The sequence below is a fragment of the Thunnus maccoyii genome, chromosome 4, assembly GCF_910596095.1.
Source record: "Thunnus maccoyii chromosome 4, fThuMac1.1, whole genome shotgun sequence".
Classification (NCBI taxonomy): Eukaryota; Metazoa; Chordata; class Actinopteri; order Scombriformes; family Scombridae; genus Thunnus; species Thunnus maccoyii.
Window position 1 is genome coordinate 35,597,416 of NC_056536.1, and position 17,168 is coordinate 35,614,583.

Below are 17,168 nucleotides of genomic sequence, written 5' to 3' on the forward strand. Positions count from 1 at the left end.
TATTATTAATATTCAACACGTTACAGGTGCTTGACCTTTGACCTACTTCACAGCATCCGTTACCCAGAGGTCAGTGTTTCCTGCGGAAGTGGGCTGCGGACTGCATTTAACACGACGTGACGTAACATGACGCCTGTTATTGTTATTTATGGATCCTGAACGTGAGGAAATAAAGTAAAAACCAAACAGCGCGCGCTTTATCTCATCTGTCTTCCGCATTATCGCGTTAAAAGTCGCCGTTCTCACAAAACTGCAACTCCCACAATGCAGCGCGTGACGTGGAGTTCCGGGTCGGTGACCATCAGAGTGCAGCAGCAGGAAGGTAAATGTGTTCTTCTCTGGGTTAGGGTTACATTAACGTGTGTAAAGTCGCGTAGAAACGAACAGATTAACTCAACAACAGTCGGTTTGAGTCTCAGTTCGCGTCACGAAGCAAAAGTTTCATTGTTGGAGGATTTAAATGTAAAAAGTCATGAATGAGTTCAGGCAGCTAGTTGCTGCTAATTAATATACTGCTGTTAATTAATATACTGTTGCTAATTACAGCTGCTAACTGTCAGATCATATTTAACTGTTGTGTCACCTACAGATCAGCCGTCACACAGTTTATTAACTTCTGTTTTTACAGCTGAATCAGAAGTTAGCTGGCAGGCTAACAGCTAACCTGCATATTTAGACCTCAAACATCATAACTGCTTAATAATAATAATACTAATATTAGTAAATGTTAGAGTCTCTGCTGTCTGTGTGAAATCTGATTAACTGAACTCAAAGTTAAACTTCAAGTCCTGCAGATATTCTGTAGAACATCTAAAATGTTCATTAAATAGTAAAGAGTCGAAGGTTCAGGGTCAAATATCTGATCAACAGATATTCAGTTTATTATGATCAAATCACCACATGTGAGAAGCTGCAACCAGCAAGTTTTGTGCATTTTTGCTTGAAAATGATTAAAATGATTATTTGAATATCAAATAGTTGCTGATTATATTTCTGTCGATTAACTAATCGATTAATCAACTAATGCCAGCAGCTGAGTAAACGGGTGGATGTTGTAACTTCAGTGTTCGGCCGCAGCAGCTGCGCGTGTGGATGTGAGTCTGCACTGCTGCGATGCCTCTGGAGGTCAGATGGCCGTTCCCACAATGCCCTGCTCTGGCATGGAGGGTCTCCAGCTCACTCATCATGGGCATGGTGGGCTCCTACTCCTACTTCTGGACCAGTGAGTTGGAATAAACACTATATATGTGTATATATGTACACACACACACACACACACACACACACACACAGCAGTAAACATGTTTCCAGAGCAGCTGCTCATATGACATTGAGACCAGACATCGATATTAACTCAATAAGGCAACACAGCGAAGAAATCCTAATATTCCGATCAATAAAACAGTTCTGTGCATTAAAGCGGAGCGACAGGAAGAAGTATTGAACACTAACTGAAGCTTTTGTTAACAATGAGCTGCAAGATGTTTCCTGTATGAAGAATCTCAGTGTTCAGGGTTCGGTTCCAGTCTTCATATGTTGAATCTTTATCTTCAGTTCCTTCCATAAATGTTCTCCTGGCTTCCTGTCGGGTGACTGACTGGACCTTTCCAACACCTCTATTGTCTTTCTCTGGAACCAGTTGAGTCTCCTTTGCAGTGTTTTGGATCCTGTGTGAAGGTCCAGCTGCGTCTCATCTTCATCGATTCTTCTCTAGAACATCCTGATACACGACCTCATTCATCTTCCTTCAACAGTCTGGACTCTGCCGGTACCACGAGAAGAGAAGCAGCTCCAGACCATAAAGCTTCCACCTCTGAACTTCACTGCAGGTGTTTTTAGGATCGTCTGCAGCAGAGCCGTGTAGTGTTAGAGCCACGTCGCGTTCTTCCAGTAATCTACAGGCATCAACGTGTCTTTTCTTCAGTACTGGAGTCTTACTGGGTGATGGTGCATGGAGCTTCTTCCAGGTCTTTCCGGAGCTCTTTACGAGTGGTTCTTGGATCTTTGGCTGCTATCAAGAAAATAATAGAACAAACCACAGAGAACAGACAAAAGAGTCCATGAACTGGAACACGGTTGGAGAAATGCAGGACCAACAAACGAGGATCTGATGATCAGAGAGACGGAGACACAGATGGACCACATGGAAAGTAAAATCATATACGCTGGTACAACATCCCAGAGAAAACAGCGAAACGACACGACTCACTTCCTCAGTAAATTCTTCACTGAGGCGCTGGGATTAATATTCTCCAGATTCGTCGCATCTACAGAGAAAATACAAACCAGCGGATTATAGTAACTCTCCTGAACTATGATGTGAAGAAAAGAATATTACAGACGGCAAAGAAAGTGACTTTGAATGGAACGTGGATCTTCTTTGATCATGATTGTTCAAACCGATGAGAAGAGAAGATAAATATTAAATCGTTTGTTATCGTCCAGAAAATCATCAATGACGACGGATCATCTGAAACTTATTACAACCCAGAGACGGCATCCGAGGCTCTAGAAGAACCGGGTCACATGCGATGGATGAAGTCATCAAACAAGCCTGATGGATGGAATATCGTACAGCGTGGACAGAGGAAGAGGAGTAGAGCAGGAGGAAGAATGATTCCCTCTTACAACATGTTGGTTAAAAAAACGCTGGATGAATATCAGGAATGAAACGATACAGAAGAAATGAACAGTATAGAAAACCGTCTGAAGGGGAGAAATAATAAGATATTTATTAGTAAAGAAAAGACAACGGGAACAATTTAAGACTGAACTTCAACTTTAAATAAAAGTCTTGGAAGACAAACATAAAAAACACGATTTTAAATTAAACAACTGAAGAAGAAACATGCTGAATTAGCAGAAGACGTGGAGACGTCACTAATACGAACAAAACAAAAACTTTATGATGGACGACCAGAATCCATGAACATTTTAGCCAAAAGACTTCAGAAACAAAAAAAGTAAATCTTATGTCACTAAGTTAAAGGATGACACATCAAAAGTCCTGACAGATAAAAACAATATTGCAGACTATGTATATACATATATATATATATATATATATATATATATATATATATATATATATATATGTGTGTGTGTGTATATGTATTACTATATAAGGATGAAGCCAACAACACAGATATGAGAAGAATGAAATATTAAGTTATCGCAGAACGTGAATCTTATTAAAACAGTAACAGGACATTAGAAGAAGAGAAGGCAGGTGACGGCTACACTAATGAATGTTATTAATTAATTAATAATTAAGGAGTTCAGAGAATTATTGACACCTCTATTATTATTATTAAAAGCCTGTAATTTTGCCCTAGAATCAGATAAATGGGCATCAACATGGAATTCATCTGTAATTACAGTTATTCATAAAGATGGAAAGTTTATAACAGACTAATATCATTACTGAATGATTACTGAAACATCTATTACAGCAAATAGGCTTAAAGACATTCTGCCAGATATAATAGATAGAGATCAGTCTGGATTTATGTTACATAGTTACATGTTAGTTATGTTACATTCTCACAACAGTAAAAGCTTTTGGTTTTCACACTAAATTAGTTTCATGGTTCAAATGAATGTATAAAAACCTGGTCGCTCAGGTGAATCACTGGTTCTCTGTCAGGACGCTTTCATATACAGAAGGAGACCAGACAAGGAGACCTGCTGTCTGCATCGATCTGTGTATGGAACCACTCGCTGGGGGGGGGTGAGGGGGGGTTTAACTACAGGCCAGGAACGTCATAAATCAGCATTGTATGCAGATGATGTCACTTTATACCTTATACCTCTCCCGAACACTCACTTCCAGAACTGATGAAAATAATAAATGTATTATTATAATAAACATAGTGATCATTCATTATATAACATTAATGAAAGTAAACGTGCGTCTGTATGTTTAGGTGAACAACTGACAGACGAGTCTATTCAAGTGGAACCAAAAGACAATAAAATATCTACGAATAATAATTCATAATGATTAATGAGGTCAATTATCAGAATCTAGAGAAAAACATTAAACAAGATCTGAACAGTTGGAAAACATACAGGACTCTATTTTAATGAGTTATAGAGTAGATAGAATATAAATGATGGTCCTCCCCCAGTTCCTCTACTGGTTCCAGTTCAATCACAAAGTTCTAAAAGATGCAACGATAACTGATTTTATCTGGAATAACAAAAGAAAAAGAGTCAAACTTAAAACATTAATCTAAAGGACAGTTATTTTCATGCCACACAAATAAAGATCATAATGAAACACAAGCTCAGTGGTTTATGATAGAAAAAGAGCAATAAAGACATTAACCTTTATAGATAAAACAGATGGACTAATAACACTCTATATAAGAGAAATGGCATGGGACCCTCAGTTTAGACCAAATAAACTGGATAATGTATTAAAGGTTTGGTCATCAAAAGGACTGCAAATAAACTCACAAATACTAATTAAAGATGATGTCACTTCCTTCAAAGTTATATCAAATAGATTTGATTTATCCCAGTCACATTTACATAAATATTTACAACTTAGAAACTACATCAATCATTTTCATGAAAGAGAAGGAAACCAAGATCAGCAGATAAAAAACTATAACATGGACACAAAGAACACTCCAAACTATATAAAATACTATACTATATAATAAAATACTACAAGATAAAACAATAAGGACAAAGTGAGAACTATGCGTATATAAACGTGTATAAAGTGTTTGGAGGAGAACTCATGGAAAATATACACAAGATTATTTATTACACCAAAGTACAAACAAAATTCACAATATCCATTAAAACAGAGTGTTAATGCTAATCAGTCACATATTTTCTTTTTCTGCTCATCACTGAAAACATTCTGGCAACGTGTCATAACATCTATCCTGAACACATTAAACAGCACCTGAACCCAAATATATTATTTTAGGTTTATCACCACCTGAACTTACATCTATATATCTATATAGGATACTTAGAACTGCAGCTATGAAACTGATAACAAGGAACTGGCTGAAACCTTTATTTAATGTAAACAGTATGTTAGAAATGGAAAGAATAACTTATAGAACATTTGAAACGGAGACATAAATGGATTAAATATGTGGACCATAATTAAACAATACTGATGCTTTCAGCCCTGAAGAGTTAGAAGAGTTTATGTCCCCCCCCCCCCCCCCCCCCCCCCCCCTCCCCGTTAGGATTTCTGTAGTTGTGTCGCCAGCTGCTCTGGAAACATGTTTACTGAAACAACATTGATGTGTTGAATACTTATTTCCCTACTGTATATAAATACAGTATATACCAACCAGAATATGTCACATTATCTCCCTCAGAGTACATGAACTGTTTGACGGTCCACAACCACGAGGTTTTGTTGAACCTGATTGACCAGCGGCCCTCGGACACGCCCCTCATCACTCTGTCCAATCACCAGTCTTGTATGGATGACCCGCACATCTGGGGTAAGGACACACACGGTCTGACATCACACAGTTCATATGGAAACAGAAATAACGGGGTCTGTCTACGACAGGCGTCCTGAAGTTCAGGCAGCTGTGGAACTTCAACAAGATGCGCTGGTGAGTTTTGTCTTTCTATACCTGTTCTCTCACCTGTCAGTCAGGTACGTCTCTCTGTGTAATGTGTGAGTGTTTAGCTGTTCTCTCACCTGTCAGTCAGGTACATCTGTGTTTACCTGTAACTCTGCAGGACTCCAACAGCTTCTGACATCTGCTTCACCAAAGAGCTGCACTCCAGATTCTTCAGCCGGGGAAAGTGTGTTCCCGTCTGCAGAGGTGAACATCTGTTAGCATCATTTATCCAACCTGCTGGAAGAACATGATACATACACATCATACACATCATACACATCATACACATCATACACATACACATACACATCATACACATCATACACATCATATACATACACATCATACACATCATACACATCATACACATACACATCATACACATCATACACATACACATCATACACATCATACACATCATACACATACACATCATACACATCATACACATCATACACATACACATCATACACATCATACACATACACATACACATCATACACATCATACACATACACATACACATCATACACATCATACACATCATACACATCATACACATCATACACATACACATACACATCATACACATACACATACACATACACATCATACACATACACATACACATCATACACATCATACACATCATACACATACACATACACATCATACACATCATACACATCATACACATACACATCATACACATCATACACATCATACACATACACATACACATCATACACATCATACACATCATACACATACACATCATACACATCATACACATCATACACATCATACACATACACATACACATCATACACATCATACACATCATACACATCATACACATACACATCATACACATCATACACATCATACACATCATACACATCATACACATACACATCATACACATCATAAACATCATACACATCATACACATACACATCATACACATCATACACATCATACACATACACATCATACACATCATACACATACACATCATACACATCATACACATCATACACATCATACACATACACATCATACACATACACATCATACACATACACATCATACACATCATACACATACACATCATACACATCATACACATACACATCATACACATACACATCATACACATACACATCATACACATCATACACATACACATCATACACATCATACACATACACATCATACACATACACATCATACACATCATACACATACACATCATACACATCATACACATCATACACATCATACACATCATACACATACACATCATACACATACACATCATACACATCATGCACATCATACACATACACATCATACACATCATACACATGCACATCATGCACATCATACACATACACATCATACACATACACATCATACACATCATACACATCATACACATACACATCATACACATCATACACATCATACACATCATACACATCATACACATCATACACATACACATCATACACATCATACACATACACATCATACACATCATACACATACACATCATACACATCATACACATCATACACATACACATCATACACATACACATCATACACATCATACACATACACATTATACACATACACATCATACACATCATACACATACACATCATACACATACACATCATACACATCATACACATACACATTATACACACACACATCATACACATACACATCATACACATACACATCATAGACATCATGCACATCATACACATACACATCATACACATCATACACATCATACACATCATACACATCATAGACGTCATACACATCATACACATACACATCATACACATCATACACATCATACACATACACATCATACACATACACATCATACACATCATACACATCATACACATACACATCATACACATCATACACATACACATCATACACATACACATCATAGACGTCATACACATCATACACATACACATCATACACATCATACACATCATACACATACACATCATACACATACACATCATACACATCATACACATCATACACATACACATCATACACATCATACACATCATACACATCATACACATACACATCATACACATCATACACATCATACACATCATATACATACACATCATACACATCATACACATCATACACATCATATACATACACATCATACACATCATACACACACACATCATACACACACTCATCATACACATATACATCATACACATTATACACACACACACATCTTACATATCTTACATGATACTTACTGTTTGTGGGACATCACATGTTTTCTTCAGGTGATGGTGTTTACCAGAAAGGAATGGACTTCATTTTGGAGAGATTAAACAAAGGAGAGTGGGTGCACATCTTCCCAGAAGGTACGCTCACTGTGTGTCCTCTGTCTCTGTAGCATCTGTAGCTTTGTGTCTGTAGCGTCTGTAGCTCTGTGTCTGTAGCGTCTGTAGCTCTGTGTCTGTAGCGTCTGTAGCTCTGTGTCTGTAGCGTCTGTAGCTCTGTCTCTGTAGCATCTGTAGCTCTGTGTCTGTAGCGTCTGTAGCTCTGTGTCTGTAGCGTCTGTAGCTCTGTGTCTGTAGCATCTGTAGCTCTGTGTCTGTAGCGTCTGTAGTTCTGTGTCTGTAGCTCTGTCTCTGTAGCATCTGTAGCTTTGTGTCTGTAGCGTCTGTAGCTCTGTGTCTGTAGCGTCTGTAGCTCTGTGTCTGTAGCGTCTGTAGCGTCCTCTGTTCTTTGTGTCTGTAGCTCTGTATCTGTAGCGTTTGTAGCTCTGTGTCTGTAGCGTCTGTAGCTCTGTGTCTGTAGCGTCTGTAGCGTCCTCTGTTCTTTGTGTCTGTAGCTCTGTATCTGTAGCGTTTGTAGCTCTGTGTCTGTAGCGTCTGTAGCTCTGTGTCTGTAGCGTCCTCTGTTCTTTGTGTCTGTAGCTCTGTATCTGTAGCGTTTGTAGCTCTGTGTCTGTAGCGTCTGTAGCTCTGTCGCTGTAGCGTCTGTAGCGTCCTCTGTTCTTTGTGTCTGTAGCTCTGTGTCTGTAGCGTCTGTAGCGTCCTCTGTTCTTTGTGTCTGTAGCTCTGTGTCTGTAGCGTCTGTAGCGTCCTCTGTTCTTTGTGTCTGTAGCTCTGTATCTGTAGCGTTTGTAGCTCTGTGTCTGTAGCGTCTGTAGCTCTGTGTCTGTAGCGTCTGTAGCGTCCTCTGTTCTTTGTGTCTGTAGCTCTGTATCTGTAGCGTTTGTAGCTCTGTGTCTGTAGCGTCTGTAGCTCTGTCGCTGTAGCGTCTGTAGCGTCCTCTGTTCTTTGTGTCTGTAGCTCTGTGTCTGTAGCGTCTGTAGCGTCCTCTGTTCTTTGTGTCTGTAGCTCTGTGTCTGTAGCGTCTGTAGCGTCCTCTGTTCTTTGTGTCTGTAGCTCTGTATCTGTAGCGTTTGTAGTTCTGTGTCTGTAGTGTCTGTAGCGCCCTCTGTTCTCTGTGTCTATAGCGTCTGTAGCTCTGTCGCTGTAGTGTCTGTAGCGTCTGTAGCGTCTGTAGCTCTGTCGCTGTAGTGTCTGTAGCGTCTGTAGCGCCCTCTGTTCTCTTATCTGGAGCGTCTGTAGCTCTGTGTCTGTAGCGTCTGTAGCGCCCTTTGTTCTCTGTGTCTGTAGCGTCTGTAGCTCTGTCGCTGTAGTGTCTGTAGCGTCTGTAGCGCCCTCTGTTCTCTGTGTCTGTAGCTCTGTCGCTGTAGTGTCTGTAGCGTCTGTAGCGCCCTCTGTTCTCTGTGTCTGTAGCGTCTGTAGCGCCCTCTGTTCTCTTATCTGGAGCGTCTGTAGCTCTGTGTCTGTAGCGTCTGTAGCGCCCTTTGTTCTCTGTGTCTATAGCGTCTGTAGCTCTGTCGCTGTAGTGTCTGTAGCGTCCTCTGTTCTCTGTGTCTGTAGTGTCTGTAGCTCTGTGTCTGTAGTGTCTGTAGCGTCCTCTGTTCTCTGTGTCTGTAGTGTCTGTAGTGTCCTCTGTTCTCTGTGTCTGTAGCGTCTGTAGCTCTGTGTCTGTAGCGTCTGTAGCTCTGTGTCTGTAGTGCTGTGTCTGTAGTGTCTGTAGCGTCTGTAGCGCCCTCTGTTCTCTGTGTCTATAGCGTCTGTAGCTCTGTCGCTGTAGCGTCCTCTGTTCTCTGTGTCTGTAGTGTCTGTAGCGTCCTCTGTTCTCTGTCGCTGTAGTGTCTGTAGTGTCCTCTGTTCTCTGTGTCTGTAGCGTCTGTAGCTCTGTGTCTGTAGCGTCTGTAGCTCTGTGTCTGTAGTGTCTGTAGCGTCTGTTGCGTCAGTGGAATAAGCTCCTCTCTGCTTCCTCTAACAGGTAAAATCAACATGACTGAGGAGTTCCTGCGGCTGAAGTGGGGTCAGTACTGCAGCAGCTTCTGAGTGTAAACAGTTTGGAAACATGAATAAAGAGATTTTATTATATATAATTATTATTAATATTATTGTTGATTGTTTCCATAAGGAGGATAAAGTCGTGGCTTGTGTTTCAGGTGTGGGTCGGCTGATAGCAGAATGCTCCCTGAATCCCGTCATCCTGCCGCTGTGGCACGTTGGTGAGTCACGTTCACTGTTGTTGTGATCAGTTTAGTCTCTTTAGTAACGACGTGTTCGGGACTCTTTGGTCTGGAAGAGGACCAGTAACTCTGGGAACAGTCATGGAACAAAGCTTCAGTCAGTCTGTACTGATCAATACATGAATGAGTGATTATCGGATCCACGGCTGCTTCATATGTTATAATGTTGACTGACATGTCTTCAGTCGTGTAAACACGCTGCACATCTGTCTGCATCTGGCCGTGATGTGATTGGTTCAGATGTGTTTATGAATCCATATTCACCTTCACACAGATTGAACTGATATAATAATAAAACCGTTTGAGCTGACGACTCTGCTACATGTTACTGTATAGACACATTATTTATTAGCTTTAACTTAATACTTTTATATATTTTCATTACTTTTAGTCACGTGTGTAACAGATAAATACATGAAACTGTTTTATTCAGTTGATGATTGACACAATAAACCAGGACGAGTTAGAATAAACCAGGATAAATTAGAATAAACCAGGATAAATTAGAATAAACCAGGACAAGTTAGAATAAACCAGGATAAATTAGAATAAACCAGGACGAGTTAGAATAAACCAGGACAAGTTAGAATAAACCAGGATAAATTAGAATAAACCAGGACGAGTTAGAATAAACCAGGATAAATTAGAATAAACCAGGATAAATTAGAATAAATTAGAATAAACCAGGATAAATTAGAATAAACCAGGATAAATTAGAATAAACCAGGATAAATTAGAATAAACCAGGATAAATTAGAATAAACCAGGACGAGTTAGAATAAACCAGGATAAATTAGAATAAACCAGGATAAATTAGAATAAACCAGGATAAATTAGAATAAATTAGAATAAACCAGGATAAATTAGAATAAACCAGGATAAATGAGAATAAATTAGAATAAACCAGGATAAATTAGAATAAACCAGGATAAATTAGAATAAACCAGGATAAATGAGAATAAATTAGAATAAACCAGGATAAATTAGAATAAACCAGGATAAATTAGAATAAATTAGAATAAACCAGGATAAATTAGAATAAACCAGGATAAATGAGAATAAATTAGAATAAACCAGGATAAATTAGAATAAACCAGGATAAATTAGAATAAACCAGGATAAATGAGAATAAATTAGAATAAACCAGGATAAATTAGAATAAATTAGAATAAACCAGGATAAATTAGAATAAACCAGGATAAATTAGAATAAACCAGGACGAGTTAGAATAAACCAGGATAAATTAGAATAAACCAGGATAAATTAGAATAAATTAGAATAAACCAGGATAAATTAGAATAAACCAGGATAAATGAGAATAAATTAGAATAAACCAGGATAAATTAGAATAAACCAGGATAAATTAGAATAAACCAGGATAAATGAGAATAAATTAGAATAAACCAGGATAAATTAGAATAAACCAGGATAAATTAGAATAAACCAGGATAAATGAGAATAAATTAGAATAAACCAGGATAAATTAGAATAAATTAGAATAAACCAGGATAAATTAGAATAAACCAGGATAAATGAGAATAAATTAGAATAAACCAGGATAAATTAGAATAAACCAGGATAAATTAGAATAAACCAGGATAAATTAGAATAAACCAGGATAAATGAGAATAAATTAGAATAAACCAGGATAAATTAGAATAAACCAGGATAAATTAGAATAAACCAGGATAAATGAGAATAAATTAGAATAAACCAGGATAAATTAGAATAAACCAGGATAAATTAGAATAAACCAGGATAAGTTAGAATAAACCAGGATAAGTTAGAATAAACCAGGATAAATTAGAATAAACCAGGATAAGTTAGAATAAACCAGGATAAATTAGAATAAACCAGGATAAGTTAGAATAAACCAGGATAAATTAGAATAAACCAGGATAAATTAGAATAAACCAGGATAAATTAGAATAAACCAGGATAAGTTAGAATAAACCAGGATAAGTTAGAATAAACCAGGATAAATTAGAATAAACCAGGATAAGTTAGAATAAACCAGGATAAATTAGAATAAACCAGGATAAGTTAGAATAAACCAGGATAAATTAGAATAAACCAGGATAAATTAGAATAAACCAGGATAAATTAGAATAAACCAGGATAAATTAGAATAAATCCGTCTTTATTGTGTTGTCATGTTCTCGTCGTGTCATTATTCTCCATTAACATTACGAGGACGTCGGTATTATTCACATCTTGAGGAACTCTCTGAAGCAACAGATCATGATTTGACCTCCTCTTCTATGTTCTGCTGATGTGGAGCAACGTTCACATGTTCACACTGCTGCTGCTTTTAAAAACAATTCAACAAAGAGCAACAAGTTAAAAACTGTTCTTGTTCTCAGGTCTGAGCGACGTTCTGCCAAATGTGACGCCCTACATTCCTCGGACTGGAAAGGTAGAAACACCCGACATGTAACCCTCCCACATTCACTCACACACATATACACATATATCTACATGTGTATCTATAGATATATATGTATATATACACATATATATCTATATGTATCTATAGATATACACATATATATCTATAGATACATATAGATATATATGTGTATATATAAGTGTTGACGGTGCTCTGTGTCTGTCGTGTCTGGATGTTTTTGCAGAGAATCACCGTCCTCGTGGGGAAACCGTTCAGTGTGAAAGATCTCGTTGATTCCCTCCGAGCTGAAAACAAGAGTCAGGTGAGAACACGACGAGTCTCACTGGTTCACTCTGAATCTGCACCAGTGCAGTCAGTGTGTTTAAGCACAATAGTGACATCACTATATTTCACCATATATACATATATATATATATATATATATATATATATATATATATATATATATATATATGTATGTATACACAGATCAACAGATGAAATGTAAACACTGTTTTCACGTGTTTGTGTTTAATTTCACTTGTTGAATAAAGATCAGCTGATGTTTTCTGTAGAGCTGAAGTGATTGGACGATAAATTGATCAGTCGAACAGAAAATTAATCAGCAACTATTTTGATCATTGATTAAGTCGATCAGTTCAGACGGTCACTGGTGATGTTTTCTGTCTTCAGTGATTGTTTATTGATTATCTTTGATCTGTTAATCATTAGTTCTGGTTTTATGATTCTTTATGGAACATTTTCTCTTATGTGACGAAATGTGAAATTAAACTATTACTATTATTATTATTATTATAACCTGTGATGGAGTTTTAATAGTGCTTTTGTTGCAACTAGAGATTATTTTTCATTATCGATTAGTGATCGATTATCTTCTCTTCTTGTCAGAGCTCGATGTGACGTCTTCAGATTCTCCTTCTGTCCAATCAAAACTCAAAGATATTCAGATACAGCAGCAGAATAATGTTCAACACTCAGTAAACATGTTTCCAGTGCAGGAGACACTGAATGCACTGAACTGTTGTATTGATCCTGTAGCTGTGTTGTCTTATTGACTTCATACTAATATCAGGTTTTAGTGCTGTTGGGATCTTTTATTGAATTAATTATCTGTCAGCTGACTGGTGGACGAACAGTTTTGGGCAGCAGGACTGTTGGTGTGTTTGGAGAATAAAAGTTGTTTAACGTGTCCTTTCAGCTGGAGATGAGGAAGACTCTGACTGACTTCATCCAGGAGGAGTTTCGGAGCCTGAAGACTCAGGCCGAAGTCCTCCACGGACAGATACAGACCAGATCCTGAACCTCAGCCGTCCCCCTTCTGCCTGCCTGTTTGTTTATCCTGAACTGAGACCGGAACCAGCAGGACTTCCTGTCACCAGACCTCCACGCCGAGAGGCCGCCGCCGCCTCGTCTCAAGCTGCAGAGCGTTTTTAAGCTGTCGGGATCATAATCAGAGAAAACTGATGGTCATAAAAAGACGTTTTTGTACATTTTGATGTGATTCAGTTGAAAAACAGACGTCATGTTTTTATAGAATTTGGTAAACTGAGTTTCTGTGGGTCCGCCGCCACCGCCAGCAGGAGCAGCAGTTCAGAGAACAGATGCATGATGGGTGATGGAGTTATGACCTCTGTGATCCAGAACAGTGAACCATCTTTAATGTGTCCACTGTGGACATGAGATGTCTTCATGTTTTCATAGTTCAACTGCTCAGCTGTGTTCCTGCTGCTACCGTCATCCCAGCCGGTATCCATGGAAACACGTCAGGAAGTGATGTCCTTCATGTCTGACGCAGGAGACCAGAGTTCACGTCCCATCACACACCTCAACACAACCTTCCCTTCACCTGAACCAACTGTTTTTATCTGTGTAACCCTAGTTTCCATAGCAACAGTCTTTCCCCAACAGTAAAGGATCACTCAACAACATGTCAACAACATGTCAACAACATGTCAACAACATGTCAACAACATGTCAACAAATCCAAACCAACAGTGAACTGATCTACTGACCAGTATCGTGTTTGTATCAAAGCTGATATATCTGATTAAACCACCGCTGCTCTGGGTCACATGATCCTTCATCATGAAGAGTTTGGTTAGAAACTAATAACAGCATCATGTTTTCAGTCTCCAGAGAGTAGTTCTGTGTACGGCAGACGCTACTGAGCATGTGCAGGAACGCTGTTCTGTTTACAGATAAACAACCTCTGACTTTGTTCTACATTATAAATAACTTCAGTATTGAATCAGATATATCAGCTTCGATACACACATGATACTTGTTAGTAGATCATTGTTGGTTGAACATCACTAGAATGATCAGTTAACATCCATATTCACAGTTCATGAAGGAAGGGAGGATTTTAAAGCTGTTGGCGTTGGACGTAAAACGTTGTTCAGTGTAATCTGGAGTTTTTCAGGATGGTCCAGGACGGATGTTCTCGTGTGGCCGTCAGGTTGCATCAACCTGTGACTGTAACTTTAAAAGCTGCTGTTTGTTGAGTTACTAAACATTAGTAAGCAGTTTGCTCCTCTGCGTGCACACATGGAGCCATATAGATTCATAATTAGTAATCTAATGAAGAAGTTAATCAGGATTAATCATATACTGCACGGTTCCAGCATAATATGGACTCAATGATCGTTAGAATATTATTTCTTTATTGAACCATTTCTATGTTTTCTCCTTTTATTCTGTTCTTGCAGCTTGAAATCTGCTCCTCAGATTCTCCATCACATCACGATGTGCCGCCTCTGTCATCTCATTCACATCATTTCTGTAGAGATTTATTCTCTTTGGTTCTCTGCCTCTGAACGCTTCCCGATCAGATGTATCGATGTTTTATCACAGAGATCGATGGCTTTATGAAGGGAGGAAAGGCCACGTCTGACTGATCTGTGGTTATTTTATAAAGGCCTCACCTTCCTCTGGTGCCGCTCTGTCCCACTTTCTGTGAATGCCAATAAAGTTTTGGACTTGTGTGTCGTGTTTGAACCTCTGAACTGCTCAGCTGATCCAAACATGTTGAAGAAGCAACAGACGGAAACTCGCTGCAGGTCGTCAGTTTATTAATGAACGAGACTAAAATCACACTGATTAGGAGAGACGGCATACATCCCACTCTGGATGGAGCTGCTCTCATATCTAGAAATATGGCTGAGTTTATTAGTAAACCAAAACCATGACAACCCAGAGCTGAGACCAGGAGGCAGAGCTGCAGTCCTACACGCTTCTCTGTGCTTCCATTAGAGCAGTTACCCACCCAAAACCACATAGAGACTGCATCTGTCCCCAAAACCACATAGAGACCGCGTCTGTCCCCAAAACCACATAGAGACCGTGTCTGTCCCCAAAACCACATAGAGACTGTGTCTGTCCCCCAAAACCACATAGGGACTGTGTCTGTCCCCAAAACCACATAGAGACCGCGTCTGTCCCCAAAACCACATAGAGACCACGTCTGTCCCCCGACCACTTAAATCAATTAAATCCAAAGTAAACAAAAGAAGAGTCATTCATGAAAATCTAGTAAAAATTAAAACCACTACTGCAATAGTACAACAAAATAAGATAATTAAATGTGGACTCTTGAACATTAGATCTCTGTCATCTGAAGCAGTATTAGTAAACGATCTAATCTCAGATCATCATATTGATTGATTGTCTTACTGAAACCTGGCTGTGTCATGAAGAACATGTCAGTCTAAATGAATCCAGTCCTCCCAGTCATATTAATACTCACATTCCTCCAGACACTGGCCGAGGAGGAGGAGTCACAGCCTCATTATCAACTCTAGACCTGAACTTCATTATAACTCATTAGAAAGTCTTGTTCTTAGTCTCTCAGCCAACCTGGAAAACTTTACAGCCAGTTCTATGTGTTATAGTGAACCGTCCTCCTGGTCCGTACTCTGAACTCTTATCTGAATTCTCAGAGTTTTTGTCGTATTTAGTCCTTAGTACAGATAAAGTAATTATAGTAGGTGATTTAATATTCATGTGGACGTTGATAGTGACAGTCTCAGCACTGCATTTATCTCATTATTAGACTCAACTGGCTTCTCTCAGTGTGTAAATAATCCCACTCACTGTCTGAACCACACCCTCCACCTTGTTCTAACTTATGGGATTGAAATTGAACATTTAATAATTTTTCCACAAAATCCTATTTTATCATATAATTTTTTAATAACTTTTGAATTCCTATTACTGGATTACACACCATTAGACAAAAATGTCCTCACTAGATGTCTCTCTGATAGTGTTGTAGATAAATTTAAGGAAGCAGTTCCATCAGTACTGAATTCACTGCCATGTCTCAATACTACAGAGGACTCTTATGTTAACTTTAGTTCCTCCCAAACTGATCATCTTATTGATAGTGCTGCAGGCTCATTACGAATAACACTTGATAGAAAAATTCATGTATTAGTTAAGTAGATATGGTCATATGTATGTATGTATTTGGCGGCAGGGCCTTGAGGGGAACACTATAATAGACATAATAGACA

General features: G+C 38.5%; 1 protein-coding gene across 4 annotated transcripts; it reads left to right on the top strand.

Annotated features, from left to right (window-relative positions):
- The first annotated feature begins 116 nt into the window (after nucleotides 1–116).
- Nucleotides 117–15,638, top strand: tafazzin (tafazzin, phospholipid-lysophospholipid transacylase). 4 transcript variants are annotated; one of them, XM_042410453.1, is made up of 11 exons: nucleotides 117–322; nucleotides 1,034–1,222; nucleotides 5,352–5,480; nucleotides 5,552–5,597; nucleotides 5,728–5,813; nucleotides 7,957–8,037; nucleotides 9,986–10,027; nucleotides 10,161–10,223; nucleotides 12,608–12,660; nucleotides 12,878–12,955; nucleotides 13,853–15,638. In XM_042410453.1, the coding sequence occupies exons 2-11, from the start codon at nucleotides 1,114–1,116 to the stop codon at nucleotides 13,952–13,954; spliced, it is 789 nt and encodes a 262-aa protein (XP_042266387.1). In that variant the 5' UTR covers nucleotides 117–322; nucleotides 1,034–1,113; the 3' UTR covers nucleotides 13,955–15,638. The 4 variants fall into 4 exon arrangements, with proteins under 4 accessions (XP_042266387.1, XP_042266388.1, XP_042266390.1 ...); XM_042410454.1 differs by having other exon boundaries at nucleotides 1,065–1,222; XM_042410456.1 differs by lacking the exon at nucleotides 117–322 and adding an exon at nucleotides 341–462 and having other exon boundaries at nucleotides 1,065–1,222.
- Nucleotides 15,639–17,168: the final 1,530 nt, after the last annotated feature.

Bases quoted from the DNA above. Each gene is read 5' to 3' on its own strand.
- tafazzin (XM_042410453.1), top strand. From the start codon at position 1,114: ATGCCTCTGGAGGTCAGATGGCCGTTCCCACAATGCCCTGCTCTGGCA. The intron at 8,038-9,985 runs GTACGCTCACTG...TTCCTCTAACAG, and splicing joins GGTGCACATCTTCCCAGAAG to GTAAAATCAACATGACTGAG. The intron at 10,224-12,607 runs GTGAGTCACGTT...TCTTGTTCTCAG, and splicing joins CCTGCCGCTGTGGCACGTTG to GTCTGAGCGACGTTCTGCCA.